Source organism: Mixophyes fleayi, chromosome 9 (assembly GCF_038048845.1).
Source record: "Mixophyes fleayi isolate aMixFle1 chromosome 9, aMixFle1.hap1, whole genome shotgun sequence".
NCBI lineage: Eukaryota > Metazoa > Chordata > Amphibia > Anura > Limnodynastidae > Mixophyes > Mixophyes fleayi.
This window is the reverse complement of record NC_134410.1, coordinates 112703672-112722223: the sequence shown is the minus strand read 5'-3', so window position 1 is coordinate 112722223 and position 18552 is coordinate 112703672. Positions and strand designations below refer to the sequence as shown.

At 44.8% G+C, this 18552-nt stretch overlaps 1 protein-coding gene across 5 annotated transcripts in view; it reads left to right on the top strand.

The window, feature by feature from the left end:
* The window catches only part of BCAP31 (B cell receptor associated protein 31), a 65574-nt gene that overhangs the window by 24083 nt on the left and 22939 nt on the right, over window positions 1-18552 (top strand). For 4 of the 5 annotated variants that reach the window (XM_075184964.1, XM_075184963.1, XM_075184962.1 and 1 more), the window contains exon 8: window positions 11691-12507. The exons of the other annotated variant lie outside the window; for it this stretch is intronic. In XM_075184964.1, the coding sequence (XP_075041065.1) occupies window positions 11691-11729 (39 nt within the window). In that variant the 3' untranslated portion in view covers window positions 11730-12507. Of the gene's footprint in view, window positions 1-11690; window positions 12508-18552 lie in introns of those variants that run through there. 5 annotated transcript variants of the gene reach the window in all.

The window sequence follows — 18552 nt, the reverse complement described above, 5'->3', positions numbered from 1 at the left end:
AATTGTTTCACCAAGAGAAGAGGTGTTGGATGAGCAAAGCAGCGGGCCCAGAGCAGAGCTTGTGGGCCCCCAACAGATAGTGGACGGGGTTCCAAGAGGATGAGAATGGAGAAGTGACCCTTAGACTTGGCTGTAAGTAGATTGATCACTTTTTTAATGGTCTAACTGGAAAGTAGAAAATACAGAGCTGATGTGATTGACATTCTCACTATAACGTCCAAATTCAAGAAACATTATGACCACAAAAACTTACAGTAATATATTTGCATTAATTACTTTTTTCTCTTTTGTGATCCAATTTATGAAAGGTGCAAAAGGGAACAGGTTTATTGATAATCATATCCTCACTAAAATTGATTTACCTGTACCACTATCTAAAATAGGACTCCACCCAAAATGAAATGTTTTGTTTTTGGGTGGAGTTGAGTGAGATCCATAAGAGAACAATCTCCGTTGTCTGCTTTGCACCAATCCTGCCATCCCTTTGGTCCAGGCAGGTAACCCTCTCGCCTGCTCCGGCTGCTTTATTTTGAAGGCCCATTGCGCACATTGGTGAAAGTTTTTAAAATCCGACAACTAGCAGCTAGTCATTGTGTAACCTAGTAGCTCAATGCGTGTAGGTAACATTGTCTGCGTAGTGCTTCCTAAATACCTTAGATAACAAGACCCCTTAATCATGGGATAGCATAAAGAACCAACCAGACAGCTTTTATTGACCTTCCTAGTAAGACAAATGGCCATATCAATCCTCTTTTACTGACTGCTGGCAAATTTCTGCGCTGCTATGTAAAGGGAGGGTAATATTGCCCAGTTTTCAACTTCAGATAACGTTTATTGATTTGTTATTCCCTCATTGTCATTTTCACCTTGTACAAAGCTGTGTGTCTCTGACTTGTCTTTGTGTTTTTCACTAAATCCTTTTTTTAATCGGCCAAACAGAGTTGTCCTGTTTTTTCATTACCCTTGGCTATGACATAGAACTGCTCTAGTGATAAACGCCCAGAGCATTGGCTCCAAAGGCAATGAAAGTAAACTCCTCTGAAGGGAGGCAGGCGGATATGGCAGTGCATTTAGTAAAGGTTGCAAGATGACATGTAGAAAACAATGGACACAAGTTGTCTGAAGATGAAAGCACCATACCTGGGGCCCCCATGCACACGACTGGAGTGTTTTCCAGTAACGCATTGACTTGAAAGAGAATACAATAGATCACTATGGCAGATGCACCTACAAAACTGGTGGCAGTTTTAGTACATGTTGGCCTGAGCAAGAACGTGTTGCATTTTTTTCATAGCTATCATTTGTTAAAGGGAACTGGTCACCAACACAATGGAGGCAGCCATTTTATCGGTTGAACTAAGAACCAGCACCTGGTGAGTGTGTCTGGAAGTGCCTCAGTGGCACGGTGGCTCAGTGGTTAGCACTTCTGCCTCACAGCACTGGGGTCACGAGTTCGATTCCCCACCATGACCTTATCTGTGTGGAGTTTGTATGTTCTCCCCGTGTTTGCGTGGGTTTCCTCCGGGTGCTCCAGTTTCCTCCCACACTCCAAAAACATACTAGTAGGTTAATTGGCTGCTATCAATTTGACCCTAGTCTGTCTGTCTGTCTGTGGTTGTGTGTTAGGGAATTTAGACTGTAAGCCCCAATGGGGCAGGGACTGATGTGAGTGAGTTCTCTGTACAGCGTTGTGGAATTAGTGGCGCTATATAAATAAATGGTGATGATGAGGTCACTGGTTCTTAGCCGATTGATAGGCTGCCTACTGGATCAGCACATAGAATGTGTTTAGGTACCGCGTTAACATACTTACCCGTGCAGCCGAGCGGTGCCGAAAATCCTTGAACTTAATGGAATACCCTCCAGTGATTCTATAAACTAAAGCTGGAGGGTCAAGTGGGGGTCAGTTTGTTGGGCCACCACCTGGATATTCTATACCCTTCCAGACAAAGGCCTGTTAGCTTGGTGGGTAGATGCATGATGTTGCATAGGGCCAGTATGTAGTATTATTACCCTAAATAATACATAACGAAATGCGTGAGGCTTAACCTAAGGGGACACTAACCTGAACAATGCTCTTTGGTTTTTGTGGCGTGCAGGATAGTAAATAAATATAAAATCCTATCTTTGGATAAAGACCTCTCTGTGTGAGTTTGTTTTCACATAGCCGGCAGCAATGAGTGTGTCTGATCAGACCTGCTCCTGCCTGCAGCTGGGCAGGACGTTCCAGCACACACACAGAATGAGAGGTTACAAGAACAATAGAGGTTGCAGGTACGAGCACAGAATGGACAGAGCCGTCTGTACAAACAGTTCTAGAACTATATTTCTTTATAAAGCACATGGAAAAGTTTTATACTAAAGGCTTATGATGTGGCTCTAAATGATGAAAGCATAGGACATTGAGTGTCATTTGAATTATCTTAAATATAAATGTATCTGAATAGCCATTTTCTGTTGTCTCCAACATAGTGCTGTTGGTATCTCATATACATTCTATAGAAAAGGTTATTAAACACATGAGCTTGCATTATTCTCTTTATAAATGTGTGTCTTTGGACTGTGCCTGTTTATTTGCCAGCGGCATAAGGCTGGGTCCTGGGCATAGATCCACATACAAACTGAACACTGTAGTACATTGACAAACATTACACCCAGGCAGAAATCATTGAGGACACTGCAGGATCCTGAGAAGTATATACAAGTATATTCAAAGTTTATCTTGTGACTTTTACTACATGTTGATGTTCCAATGATATTCCAGCCAAACTAGTCTTAAACGTACGTCTGTCCATGGATCATACCGTTAGCGTATAAAAAGGAGAGGGGGAGTTAAGGCAGTGTGTGGTGGTGGTAGAAAGATGGGTAATTGTAAATGTAATATAGTGTATTGTAGACACCATGTACCAAAATATATGTGTGTGTATTATAGTGTTTAACTAGAGTGTGCAGCATAATTATATTGGAGTATTATTTTTGTAATCTTGAATGTAAGTGCAGACAACATGTTGAGAGATGGGGGAACACACACACATACTGTATACATGTCAGGTGTTACACTATATGTGATTTATGCAGGTGAGGTTCAATAGCAATGTAACTGCAACTTTATATATTTTTGCTGCTTTTTTTTTTTTTCCCAAAATGAAAGAAACACCCCTGTACGAAGGAAAGGACCTAAACCAGGTCGCCCCTGTCAGCACATTAACACCAGATGACATGGGGAGAGTGACGACTGCCCAAGTCCCTGCACTTGGGGTTGTCAACCATCAGCATGAGAGCCAATGAGGAGCCCTGCAGTGTTCTGTACTGTACACTATTTATAATGGGTTTAATTCACAAGAAGTACAGAATGTGCTGGTTTAGTGTTTCTCTCTCTGCCTGCCTGATCGTTCCTCATGTACTTTATATAGATGTCCACACAGGGCTTCAGACACTGATCTTGGAGTCAGTGCAGGTTGTGTGATATTTTCTATAAATGAGCAGCACATATCCAGGGATACACAAATCTGTGCAGAAAAATGTCTTTGTATTTATTAGCCTTGTGGACTGTCGAGATAAAACACAATCTCCTATATACAGCAGTGCCACCAACCAGCCTAATGATAGATAGATAAATAGATAGTGATGTTCCCTGACTCTCCTCTTTAGGGAAGTTTATCAGAGTATGCTGACGTTATATAAATGAAAGTCAATGTTTACATATAGATCAGAACATAATAAACTGTGCCATTACAGCAGACATGGGCAGCCTGTGCCTCTCAAGCTCTCCGCATCCACTGCCAGCCTCTGACAGGGTGTGCCGGGAGCTGTGCTTACACAACAGCTTGAGAGCCACTTGTTTCTCATATCAGCATTTCAGCACGAGACAAATACATAGACAGCAAAGAGAATTTTGGGAGCATAACATTAATATCTTTCTGGCAGTGAAGCTAAGCGACTTAAGAGGACTATATTTAACTTGGCGTCAAGGTACTTTGCACAATAGATGTAATGATCTTTAAACAGGAGTCGTTCACAAAGCCTCCTGATCGCTGGCATAACGTCAGATTAATGCAACAAAGTGCGTTTTGTTCTGAGCGTATGATGCTTGTGATCGAGTTTCTAGCATTCAGTAGAAATCCTTTGGAGCGGGTGAATTTCCACGCAGCCGGTGACTTTGTAGAGGAGATGCTCTATGGACCTTAGGAGGGAGGGCTGTAGGGTCTGATTCATAGGGTGCTAGTCAGACACAGGCGTTCACCTGCCAGCGCGTACGTGCAGCTCAGCCAGTTGTGTTGGCATTTTCAAAGTCACAAGTTAAGCTGCAGTTTAATTACATGTAGAGTTAGACTAGATGCTAGCAATAAAGATAAGCCGTACACTGGCAGGAGGACACTCCTGTTACACAGAACGTGATTTACAACTCTGCTGCCTCTCTGAATAGCAGCGATAGGAATGAGGCAAGGACACTACCAGCTTCACCTCTAGGGAATCTCAGCATATTACCCACACATATATAGATTGACAGACAGCCTGGTGTTAACCCTTAAGTTGACTGAGAGATGTCCACAGAGAACTGGGCTGCGTGTGGAATTCGGCTACGTCTGATAAAATCTGTGTACCGCTATACCACAGGGACAATGCGCTTGTGTGTAACTTGTATCATTGGCAGCAGCTCTTCCCTGAAGTCTCTGTCCCTATTGTCCACATATGCAGTCCAATCAGACCAATTAGCTGTATCATATGGGGCCTAGGTTGGGCACACAATCAGATCATGGTTTTCTTATATAGTTTGGTCAAATGGCTGTTAAACGCAGACGTGTGCTTTTTATGGACAACATATTTGGCGATCAGAGTCTCATTATGTATGGCTCCCCTAATCTTAATATGTGACCCCTAGGACTCTTGACTTTCAGTGAATCGCCTTTCTTTAAATTACTAGTAAACCTCTGAACATCGACACTTTCATTTAAGAACCATTTTCAGTGTTGAGCTGACTTTGCAGCTCTTTGCAAAAGTGAAGTATTGCCCTCTGACTTAATTCGCAGACAGATGCAACATCTTCCACAGCTTTAGGACCATGTCTTGAGGGAGGTCAGAAAGCTGAGACTGAGCTGCTGTGACGTAACCGGCTCTGCCCCTGTGAATTAATCACCAATACACACAGTGCGTTTCGGCAAAGCAAGTCTGCAAATCTGTCACTAAATCTCTGTCTGCTCTGTTAGAGAGAAAGGGAAAATTAACATTATATAGGGGTATATTTACTAAACTGCAGGTTTGAAAAAGAGATGTTGCCTATAGCAACCAATCAGATTCTAGCTGTCATTTTGTAGAATGTACTAAGTAAATGATAACTAGAATCTGATTGGTTGCTATAGGCAACATCTCCACTTTTTCAAACCCGCAGTTTAATAAATCTAGCCCATAGTCTCTGCATTGATAATTCAAGAGCAAGCTGCAAAATCATAATGTCTTTTATTGAAGTCCAGTCTGGTGTCTGTGTTTACCACGATGCTAAACATGTCCTGTTTTTTTGGGAGGTCAAACCATCCACCATTTTCCCCTTATACCTCTCCACCTTCTTTGAAATAGTGTCAAGCACAGATGCTGCATTCCCTTCGGATCACATGTATTACATTACCAGCTGATATATAAATAGTTGGACGTGGTGCTTATAACCTGGGATCCATGTAACCTCCCCAAATCCATATGTGGTAGCAAGTCCAGAGTGGTGGCTTTAACCTGTTCTCTGCTAGCGGGGCGTGTAACATGTGCGCCTGCTGGCTCCGTGCTAGGCGTGGCCAGATCTGTAAGAAATAAACCATATATGATATTTGCATTCTTTAAAGCCCAGTGAGCAAATATTGTTGATGCAATTGAATTCCTCACACGCTGTAAACTAATACAGTAATTATCACTGTTATATTTGTGAACATTGTCTGCTATTTATAGACTATACATCGGCTTCATCTGCCTATAGCTCCCACACGTGCTGGGATGTTTGGCATAACTGGCCTAGGACCAAATCACCGAGCAGTTTGGTCATTGTGCTGGGGTGCTCTTCGTGCGCACCCAGACGGTAGTTTCAGGCCGATGTTCAATTTGCATATATAATATAAACAAATGCTGACCATTTAATATATAGAATAGCCCTCTGCACTATTGTCTATAGAATGGTAACAACCACGGTGGCTCAGTGGTTAGCACTTCTGCCTCACAGCACTGGGGTTATGAGTTCGATTCCTGACCATGGCCTCATCTGTGAGGAGTTCGTATGTTCTCCCCGTGTTTGCGTGGTTTTCCTCTGGGTACTCCGGTTTCCTCCCACACTCCAAAAACATACTAGTAGGTTAATTGGCTGCTATCAAAATTGACCCTAGTCTGTGTGTGTGTGTGTGTGTGTCTCGCTCGCTCTCTCGCTCTCTCGTTTGCTCTCGCTCGCTCTCTCGCTCTCTCGTTTGCTCTCTCTCTCGCGCTCGCTCTCTCGTTTGCTCTCTCTCTCTCTCGCGCTCTCTCTCGCGCTCGCTCTCTCGTTTGCTCTCTCTCTCGCGCTCGCTCTCTCGTTTGCTCTCTCTCTCGCGCTCGCTCTCTCGTTTGCTCTCTCTCTCGCGCTAGCTCTCTCGTTTGCTCTCTCTCTCGCGCTCGCTCTCTCGTTTGCTCTCTCTCTCGCGCTCGCTCTCTCGTTTGCTCTCTCTCTCGCGCTCGCTCTCTCGTTTGCTCTCTCTCTCGCGCTCGCTCTCTCGTTTGCTCGCTCTCTCTCGCGCTCGCTCTCTCTCGCGCTTGCTCGCTCTCTCTCGCGCTCTCTCTCTCTCGCGCTTGCTCGCTCTCTCTCGCGCTCTCTCTCTCGCGCGCTCGCTCTCTCTCTCTCTTGTTCTCTCTCTTGCTCTCTCTCTCTCTCTCTTGCTCTCTCTCTTGCTCTCTCTCTCTCTCTCTCTCTCTCTTGCTCTCTCTCTCTCCCCCGGAATTTAGACTCCAATGGGGCATCAACTGATTTAAGCGATTTCCTGTACAGTGCTGCGGAATCAGTGGCGCTATATAAATAACTGATGATGACCCTATCTGTTGGGATTGTATGTTCTGTCTGTGGGTCTATTCCCACAGTAATATGATTGGCACTATTTAAATGGCAGTAATAACAGCAACTATTTCATTGCACACTCCCCTTCATATTTATGGCCATTTTGGAGAGGTGCTTTATGCAATGTTGTCAGTGTTTATGGTCCATGACTTAAATGCGCATATCGATAAAAATTCAAACTCTCACAGTATGGTCTACAGTCCACAAAATGTACTATATACTTTTATTTCATATGACCTTTTAATTTCTTTGTTTTACAATGCACTGTTAATGTGCCCTAAAAATGTGCTTCCTATAAAAAATGTGTCTCCAACAATCAAAAGGCGTCCCATCGGATGTAACGATGAGTTCTGATAACACCACCGATGGTGATTTAAAATTTGACAATTATGTGCAGCTAATAAAGCTCTGCAGAGTTGCAGTAAATCTGAAACGCATCCAGGAAATGATCTGTCTGCCGTCAGTTAGCATATCCCATTCCTGAAATGAAGCTTTATTTTTACATGTGAAATAACGGGTACATTGCATCCGTCTTGCATTGTGTATTGCGTTTTACCCATGTCTGACATAATTTTTGCTCACCTGAGACGCCCTTTTGGCTCCCATGTCTGTGCGTTAGTCCATGGTATGAAATAACGCTGGAAGGAAGCACTGTAGATTGTTGTATATTAATGGGACCTATGAAGGCACAGTTACTACAGCTTAGATGGAGCAGTCATGTACTTCTAGCCACAAACTAATTAAAACAAGATCCACAAGAACAGACTAAGGGCTAGATTTACTAAACTGCTGGTTTGGAAAAGTGAAGATGTTGCCTATAGCAACAAATCAGATTGTAGCTGTCATTTGTTTAGTGCATTCTACAAAATGACAGCTAGAATCTGATTGGTTGCTATAGGCAACATCTCCATTTTTTCAAACCCGCAGTTTAGTAAATATACCCCTAAGTATCTAACTGCATTAGTGTGACACTTTGTACCGGGCTTTGTAGATTTGGCACTTTAAGCTGAACGCACAGAGTGCTGCTCTCTCCCTATAGACCCGTAAGTCAAATCCTTTCATACGCTTCACATCTCCCTCATTAAAATTTCATGGAATATTTAATACTGAACTTGTCGGCGTCCTCTCTGCCCACGTATCCGATTTAACCAGGCAAGCAAAAAACTAAAAATATCATTTTCATTTATATTGTCTATTTTTATGTTTGATCTGGAACCGCAGACCTCAGTGAAAATTCTGTTACTAATACTATTGCAAAGTCTGGTTATAATGTGTGCAGGATGCACGCGGTGTAATAATTAATGCAGCTATATACAGTGAACTAGTTAATGCAGGAACTGTGGCCAGAACACAGGAGTTTTCTGCATAACATGTGGAAACGTTTCTCTGTCATTGTAGGGTTAATATACTATATATAGTATAGGATGTAAGCTTGTATGAGCAGGGCCCCCTCCCCTCCTGTCTCCATACCTGTTCTTCCGCTCCATCTTTACTGCATATGACTGGCTGGAGTTTCTGAAGTATTGGTACTTTTTGTTCATTGTTCTGTATAGTCTACTGTTAGTACTGTGTGCGGCGCTGCGGATACCTTGTGGCGCCTAACAAATAAATGATGATAATATATAGTATGAGCACCATAGAAGAATGGTTACAGGCATCTCTTCTAACTTTATCTATAATAATATACAGATCAATAAGTAGATGTTCCATACATATTGATGCACACCCTTGAAACCTTGTTTTTTTTTTTTTTAAATAATAAGTATATGGGTTGTCTGCCACTTTTGCTTTTATGTAAGGGGAATTCCCTCCTGGATGGGCCATTGATTCTGTTCCTTAGAGCAGTAGTACTTTGCATTTTTTGTTCACTGCTTTAAAATCGCTGTAGGCAGGAGGACCAATGAGAAGCCACAATTTTGGTGATTGCGGCTCCTCATTGGTTGTCCCACTCACATTGTCCCCAAAAGTCACACAGAGCCTGGGGAAGAATGACCTCCAGAGAGGGGCGGAGCAGTAATGCACCACTCTTTCCCTAGATGGTAGTGCAACATTAGTCTCGGGAAAATTTTCTCTATTTATGAATACTATAAAAATGTAATTATTACAATAATTACGGTTGATAAAGGTGCCTAAATCTTTATATATGATAACCTTTTTTTTTAACACGCAAGGAATAGGGTCCTATTATTGGATTTTAAAACGTTAATCAGGAAGAAAGTAAGTGATAGAGAACAATGTTCCCTGTGATTGTTCTGCTTTTTATTCCAATAAATGCACTGCAGACAAATGCAGATGTAAATGTAGCATACATATATTGTCTGGGCCTTTTGGAGGAATTGGAGGCTGTTTGTGAGGTCCTTGGAATGTATCTAGTTGGCGACAAGTGGTCTAAGTCATTCTTACAGAATGGAGTTTATCGGTGGCTGTCGATGCTTGCGCAGCTGCGTCTAGGCGGTGGCTGTCGATGCTTGCGTGGCTGCGTCTAGGCGGTGGCTGTCGATGCTTGCGCGGCTGCGTCTAGGCGGTGGCTGTCGATGCTTGCATGGCTGCGTCTGCTGGTGGCTGTCGATGCTTGCGTGGCTGCGCTTAGCGTGGCTGGCGATGCTTGCGCGTCTGCGTCTGCTGGTGGCTGTCGATGCTTGCGTGGCTGCGCTTAGCGTGGCTGGCGATGCTTGCGCGGCTGCGTCTAGGCGGTGGCTGTCGATGCTTGCGTGGCTGCGTCAGCTGGTGGCTTTCGATGCTTGCGTGGCTGCGTTTAGCGTGGCTGGGTTTAGCGTGGCTGGCGATGCTTGCGCACCTGCGTCTAGGCGGTGGCTGGCGATGCTTGCGTGGCTGCGTTTAGCGTGGCTGGCGATGCTTGCGCGGCTGCGTCTAGGCGGTGGCTGTCGATGCTTGCGTGGCTGCGTCAGCTGGTGGCTTTCGATGCTTGCGTGGCTGGCGATGCTTGCGTACCTGCGTCTAGGCGGTGGCTGGCGATGCTTGCGTGGCTGCGTTTAGCGTGGCTGGCGATGCTTGCGCGGCTGCGTCTAGGCGGTGGCTGTCGGTGCTTGCGTGGCTGCGTCAGCTGGTGGCTTTCGATGCTTGCGTGGCTGGCGATGCTTGCGTACCTGCGTCTAGGCGGTGGCTGGCGATGCTTGCGTGGCTGCGTTTAGCGTGGCTGGCGATGCTTGCGTGGCTGCGTTTAGCGTGGCTGGCGATGCTTGCGCACCTGCGTCTAGGCGGTGGCTGGCGATGCTTGCGCGTCTGCTGGTGGCTGTCGATGTTTGCGCGGCTGCGTCTGCTGGTGGCTGTCGATGCTTGCGCGGATGCGTCTGCTGGTGGCTGTCGATGCTTGCGCGGATGCGTCTGCTGGTGGCTGTCGATGCTTGCGCGGATGCGTCTGCTGGTGGCTGTCGATGCTTGCGCGGATGCGTCTAGGCGGTGGCTGTCGATGTTTGCGCGGCTGCGTCTGCTGGTGGCTGGCGATGCTTGCGCGGATGCGTCTAGGCGGTGGCTGGCGATGCTTGCGCGGCTGCTGGTGGCTGTCGATGCTTGCGCGGATGCGTCTAGGCGGTGGCTGGCGATGCTTGCGCGGCTGCTGGTGGCTGTCGATGCTTGCACGGATGCGTCTAGGCGGTGGCTGTCGATGCTTGCGCGGATGCGTCTGCTGGTGGCTGTCGATGCTTGCGCGGATGCGTCTGCTGGTGGCTGTCGATGCTTGCGCGGATGCGTCTGCTGGTGGCTGTCGATGCTTGCGCGGATGCGTCTGCTGGTGGCTGTCGATGCTTGCGCGGATGCGTCTGCTGGTGGCTGTCGATGCTTGCGCGGATGCGTCTAGGCGGTGGCTGTCGATGCTTGCGCGGATGCGTCTAGGCGGTGGCTGGCGATGCTTGCGCGGCTGCTGGTGGCTGTCGATGCTTGCGCGGATGCGTCTAGGCGGTGGCTGGCGATGCTTGCGCGGCTGCTGGTGGCTGTCGATGCTTGCACGGATGCGTCTAGGCGGTGGCTGTCGATGCTTGCGCGGATGCGTCTGCTGGTGGCTGTCGATGCTTGCGCGGCTGCGTCTAGGCGGTGGCTGTCGATGCTTGCGCGGATGCGTCTGCTGGTGGCTGTCGATGCTTGCGCGGATGCGTCTAGGCGGTGGCTGTCGATGCTTGCGCGGATGCGTCTAGGCGGTGGCTGTCGATGCTTGCGCGGATGCGTCTGCTGGTGGCTGTCGATGCTTGCGCGGCTGCGTCTAGGCGGTGGCTGTCGATGCTTGCGCGGATGCGTCTGCTGGTGGCTGTCGATGCTTGCGCGGCTGCGTCTAGGCGGTGGCTGTCGATGCTTGCGCGGATGCGTCTGCTGGTGGCTGTCGATGCTTGCGCGGATGCGTCTAGGCGGTGGCTGTCGATGCTTGCGCGGATGCGTCTAGGCGGTGGCTGTCGATGCTTGCATGGCTGCGTCTAGGCGGTGGCTGTCGATGCTTGCGCGGCTGCGGCTGCTGGTGGCGTGGCTGTCGATGCTTGCGCGGGTGCGTCTAGGCGGTGGCTGTTGATGCTGGAAAAGCAGCCTAGGGAGTAAAACAAAATTTTTATTGGTTCATGCATTTACTCACAGATCTAGATCGCCTTCCCTCATTCCACATTTCCATGTGTTTTTCCCCCAACAGGCAATTAACGATGGACCGAAAGATAAGAAGGCAGAGTGAGGACTCTGTGCCATTTGTCAGGCGGATTCCCCTGATTGGATTCCATCCAGCTGTCATGCTATTTCCCCGAGCGGTGGCCGGGTGGGCAACATTGATCGGCACTTCACGCTGGCATCATCCTTGGCATCCGTCTCACTCCAAGGCTGTAGCTCTGTTCTGCTTTCACCCACTGTCTGTTATGTTCCTTTCAGCAATGTCAGTTTGTACAACTGGTTTATTCCTGTCATTTCCAAACCTTTCTTCTTGTACTGCTGCTGGGTGAGAGGATTTTACACATGGAAGAAGTGACCTCTATTTTTATTTAGTTACCAGGACACAGCATTTGTTGATCCCACACCCTGTGTTTCACAAGTTTACGTTTAATCCTATGTGTTATATGCTTCTAATTTTCCTTTACCTGCTATGGCTGCGATGCTGCTTTTCTGTCTGCGATGCATTCTCAGAATGCCTCTGACGAAGTCTGATTACATGTAATAAAAGTATATAAGATCTCCATCCCATATCGGTGTTACAATGTCATGAATGCAGACTATTACCTCTGCACACCAGGCCCAATAGGAAACTACTTCTCTCGCCAGTAACTTTCCACTCTGTTTTCCCTTTTCGGGCTAGTATATCTTTATCTCGCTACGGTTAATTTGTAAGTTTGTATTTTATAGCCTGGAATGTCTCTAATCAGGAAAATGGTTCATTTGTGTAGATATGAAGCTGAAGAGATATCCTGTTGTGGAATGTTATCACTGGTTCAATTTATGTAATAAACACTTTCTGAAATCTGCTCTTTATTGGTAAAACTTTGGTATCGGTATTCGTCTTGACGGTAGGTAAGGATTTGGCAATCTTTGTCTCGACGAGCCGTGTCCGCTGTATAAGAAGACACACGTAGGATATAGGAGTGTTGTTTCATATAGATATGGATTTGATACCACGATCTTCACCTCCCCATGGGGCCTACGCCTCAATTGCCCCCCACACATTATGATACTGCCCAGTCCTCGTGGCAGTGCTGGATAGGTCACTGCCTCCCCCAAGGCCACCACTAAAACTGCTGTCAGTGCAGCCCTACCCTCACTAACCTAATCACAAGCGTGGACCGGTCACTACGTCCCATGAGACCAGCACACTCCACTCCTGCTGCTGTGGTCAATATGGTTTACACGGCTCAATGGGAGATGGATGTTGTGCAATAAGGTGCTGAGACCCTGGTCAAAAACACCTTGAACATTGTACATTTTGTGGCTTTAGATTAGTGTGATTATTGTAATATATTTTAATGAAATACTTCACACTGTGGTCATGGGTGGACATTAGTGTACAGATGACCTGCCGATCAAGTGACCATTACACCAAACGGTTCATATGGGTTACAACTTTTTAAAGAAATGGTAGTATGGGGGGCACTTGTAAGTTGGCAGAGGTAACGCTGACAATCAGAAATGGAGTGGCATAGTCGGTTGTTTCATAGACACCCTAACGGCAAAATTTAGAAATCCAAGTATAAAAACTTTCAGGAGAGGCCTAGTACCCCCCTCAAAGGGCAGAAATGTCTGTGGTTTAAGGAGTGTGTTTTGTAACATATGAAAAGAACATTATTCTATAGAACCCACTAAACCAGGCCTGTCCAACCTGCGGCCCTCCAGATGTTTGTGAAACTACAAATCCCAGCATGCCCTTCCAGCTATTAGCAGGTTGTCTACTGGAAAAGCATGCTGGGGCTTGTAGTTTCACAACACCTGGAGGGCCGCAGGTTGGACAGGCCTGCACTAAACCTACACATAGTGTAGATCCATCTGCTAGAGCCCAGTGATGTCGCTGAGGTACTGTCTAACTTGTATTTATGAGGTACTAGTTCCTTGTGAATTGATAGATGAGTATTCGTTCAGCCCACAAAATGGATGAGAGATGTGATACATGTCCATTCTAAATAGTTCACCATCTAGTGTCTTCTATAAGTGTGTCTAAGGTATACCCAGAGCCGGCAGCCATGTTGTGGACTTAACCAACCTTCATGAGTGATGTCACTGTCTCCTAGTGAATTCATAGGCTGCATTCTCATGGATATTGTTTCACCAAATGGCTGCCTCACTCTATAAGCAACCACTGCACTTTGAGGTTTTGGGTCCCTGGTGGTTTGATAGACATTAAATCTATGTGCATGTAAGAAAGCTGCCATTTTTCCTTGACTAAAATTACCAAACACGCTCGCTAGTCATCTGGTATCTTCTCTCCTCACATTTTGCTTCAGCTGGATGTAAAAAAAATTTACAAATGCAATAAAGTTTTTTGCTGTGATAAATGAAATTAAGTTGAGTAAAGAATAATTTACCTGGGCAGCCCTGTGGGTGCAAAAGTAGTGTAGACAGCCAGCATGCTGGGTTCTGCTTACAATTATTGTCTTTAATTTATAAGGCGCCACAAAGGGTCCACAGCGTCGTACATTACATATACAGAAAACAGAGCCATGACACAACATGATACAGAAAGAACAAAATTATCTACAAACACAGGTAACATGGTAATAATGCAAATCAAATTATATCTGGGACAATGTGTGAAAGTGATGGTAGAAATCAGTGAGAAGAAGGCTGAAGCTTAAGAAAACAGCTAGGGAAGCAGGCCAAGAGGTACAGGGGGTGACGGAATAGTAGAAGGAGCACACAAGGAAAGAGGGTCCTGCTCCTGAGAGCTTACCTCCTAAAGGGAAGGGGAGACACAAATAGGGTGCTACTAACTGGGGGAGAGATTTAGGAGGAGGACTGATAGACTTGACTAAAGAAATGAGTCTTAAGGGCATGCTTGAAGCCTTTGACAATAGATGCTAACCTGACGGAACGTGGAAGATCGTTCCACAGCTGGGGAGCAGCCTGGGCAAAGGCCTGGAGCCGGGAGTGAGAAGAGGTGATCAGTGAGGCGGCGGTCACAGGCAGAGCGGAGGGGGCGGCTAGGAGTGTAGGTAGAGATGAGATTGGCGATGTAATGAATAGGATAAGAAGTCATGAATGCAGCATAGACGTCTGTGGAATCTGAGAATATAAATATATTTATCTCTGCAGGATGTGCTACAATTTTGTTCAGGAGTTGGGTGGACCAATGGCATTCTTGGCTATGTGCAGATTAGGAAGTTCCGCACTGTGATACAGCGACCACATTGATTTACAGGTCCTGGATTATTTAAATGGTGGAGTGGCCTTTGTTACAAAGGTAGGAAAAGGTCCTGAATTCTTCACCATATCAGGAGCACTTTGACCAGTGTATAATAAGCTTTAGACAAACACAAAGGTGTAATAAAGACAGTTGTTGCTGCATCTGCTGAATTGGTTATTGTAGAGTCTTTTTTTTTTTTTTTGGCAGTGAATGCAGAAAATGGTATTGATAAATCAAGGTCACACCAATGTTTGGAGAGTGATTCATTTGGTCAAAGTCCATCCAGTTATCACAGAGCCACTCCTGAAGGGATGAAGCACAGCTTGCCTGTTATAGAATGATCACTGATGTGTTGTTATTACAGACAACAAACCGGTATCAAGGCAGCAGTCTGTTATTTGGTAAGTTATCTGTGATGTGTCTGCCCTGTATAAACCGATTGCACTTTACATGACTAGAAAGTGTAAATCGTTTCTCAAAATAAATTCTTTTTTTCTTTTTCGTTTTTAAAACTAGCTTTACCAGTAATACGCGTGCACATAGAATAAAACACACCCACTGCAGATGCCTGAATAGGTTGAACAAGTACAAAATAATTCCAACTCGCTGACCTTTGGTGGTCAGACACTTGGGGTAGGCAAGGAGATACCCTATGGTGGTTGTAGTGTAGTTAACACCAACTCAGGCCAAGAGACATTACTTCTTGAAGACAAAAAAAAAATATTGTGTTGAAAAAGATTGGTTGGGGGAAGAAATATAAATAGAAAGTGGAAGGGTAGAAAGGGAAAAAAAAGAGGTTTCCCGTGTGTGCGACCATCCTCATAGGCTTAGTCCAGCAGTGGCTCGTGGGACACAAGAAGTGTATATGGCAGCAGGAGTTTGTGCATTCATAGACTCCTGACCAGGGTACTAAAGAGGTGCCACTTCTCAAGAGTAAGGCTAGGTACACCCTACAGGTTTTTCACCCAAATATTGGGCCAATCACAAGATAAACGGCCGTTTGGCTCAATATCACATTAGTGTGTACGCTCCAACAAAGAACTAATATTGTTCCAAAGCACATCATCGTTTAAGTTGACTTTATAAACGGGTTACAAATCTCGTTCAACGATGGAACGATGTTGTGCCAATTATGCAGTGTGTACGTAGGCAGATCTCCATAGAGTTTAGAGAGTCACCATCTTTTCAGCCGATGGTTATGACAGATGAAGATCACAGACCTGAAGGTAAATCTTGCACAACGTGTATAGTGAGTACACATGAATCAGCATGCTGATCGGGACTTTCAGTCGTTCGTTAAATCGTTAACGATATCACATTGGGAGAAATTATCTGTAGTGTGAACCCAGCCTAAAGGCTAGATTTAGTAAACTGCGGGTTTGAAAAAGTGGAGAAGTTGCCTATAGCAACCAATCAGATTCTAGTTATTTAATTAGTACATTCTACAAAATGACAGCTAGAATCTGATTGGTTGCTAAAGGCAACATCTCCACTTTTTCAAACCCGCAGTTTAGTAAATATACCCCTAAGGTTTTTTTTAAACTACATAGTCTTCCTATATGGTAACCAATTAAACCACCTGGATACAGGCAGAAACTCATTTTATGTTTTATGTTGTTACCTTTGTCTCTAGACCCAGCCCCTTCCCCATTGTCATATTATCGTATTACATGCACAAGTATAACATTCAAGAACTCGCATGAAAACAACTGTATTGGTTGAATAATAACTTTGCCATTGATTTCCAACTACTAGCCACTCTCATGTCCTCACTTTTTGATGAATGATGGACAAAAATGTAAATCTTTCACAATTTTAAAATGCTTCTACTTTACAGCCAGTGGATAACGCATCCAATTCACCATAGGGCTCAATGATTCCCTGTATGAATTTGGTTAATCCGGTCACAGTTTGGTGAACAGAACAGAACACATTTCATACAAGTACAACCACTTGCGATCAAAATTGTTCAGCCGCAGCTTCCATGCTTATTCTGATATGAACCGTCTAGGAAATGGGTGGGCCTTGTTCCTTGTACAATAATAATGCAGACAAAGATGGACAAGCAGGAGAGGTAGATAGTTATTGTCATTATCACACAAAACAAAATAAACCGTTAATGACACGTCAAAGTCGAATAATTGAATGAAAGAAAGTATATTAATTAATATTGTTTTACTGTGCGATTGCAATCAGTATGCCGCGTGATCATGACGCAATCGCACGATTAATAACGCACGCATACACTTACACTTGTACATAGTTAATTTTAGAATCGTTCCAACCCACAGTTGTTTATGAACAGAGGTTATTGAGTTTATAGTTAAATATTATAATGTTATATGCACTTTAGTGAGATCTGAGGTTCAGGTTACAGGAAACATATCATGTTTGGTGTCTTTCTAATCCCCTATTTATCCTTAGTGATTCGGTTCCATCAGCTATAAGATAGCACCTTGTGTATGCTAGTTATGGAATATGGGGAATGATTGATCAGGATGGTATTGTGTGTATAATGTAAATAGACCAGTTTGAACTAGTTTTCGGCGGGAAGATTAGTATGCCTCTGATCGGAGAGCTGACCTCCCCCCCCCAGCCTTGGAGGGTGTTGTTTGAACTGACCTATGAACTACACTATACTGGACTGTCCTGGAGCCTGAACCTATGGAAACATGCCAAGCTGTATTGTTTTTACTGTAACACCAAATGTATATATATTGCTCTCTGGAATTATTATTGGTAAAATAACTTTATTAACAGAATTATGTATAATTGTTTATTAGAGAGGCCTGGTCACAGTTCTTTTATTATACTGATCACATTAGTTCAACCTGGGTGCAGCTTGACGTCATTTTGTGATTCTTATTTTGATATGGACTTCAGTGGTGATTGCGTTGCTGCATCACCGATTTGCAGAATTAGACCCTTGTTGCAGTTGGTCATATAAAAATGGTTACAGGGGGACCTAACATGGGATGAAGTCATTACTGCGGAGCAATGTCACTTGGCTGGTGAGACAAGGATGGCTGAGGATACCAGCTCTGACAATTGCCAGTGAGCAACTGATTGTGGAAAGTGGTGTATTCAAGATACAGCTAGAGTTTACCAGATCCAGGGTGCTCGGTGGTTGTCCAACACCGTGCTTTGTCGTTTCATTTTATTGCTTATAGATGCAGGAAAGTAAACGGCTGTTACCGTAAAATGTAATGTCATCGACTATTAATGCTAACTGAATAAGTACAGCACTTCTTGTAGATTTGAACAGAACCTCTCATGAGTAACATATTTAAAATAATGAAGATAACTAAAAGCCTCTTTGACCTGACTTCTTATTCATACCCTCTAACCGCACTTGGGACAATCCAGACCCCTCCCCCAGGTCCTTTCCATTCTCAACCCCTACCATAGAGGAGATTGAGACAGGGACCTAGCTTAGAATTTGATTTTGTAGTCAGAGCCTAGTGGGGTTCTCCAGCTGTATTATCTGAGAGGTACTGTCTCCCAAACCATACCTGCACGAATACTTATTATTATTATTATCTTTTATGAAGCACCACAAAGGGCCGCAGCGCCGTACCTAGAGGTTGGACTAACAGTACAGGGTGACAGTACATAGTGTACAATACATGGCATACAAGGTAGTACAAAACAAAATGCAGTAAGAGCAAAGTGCAAAATA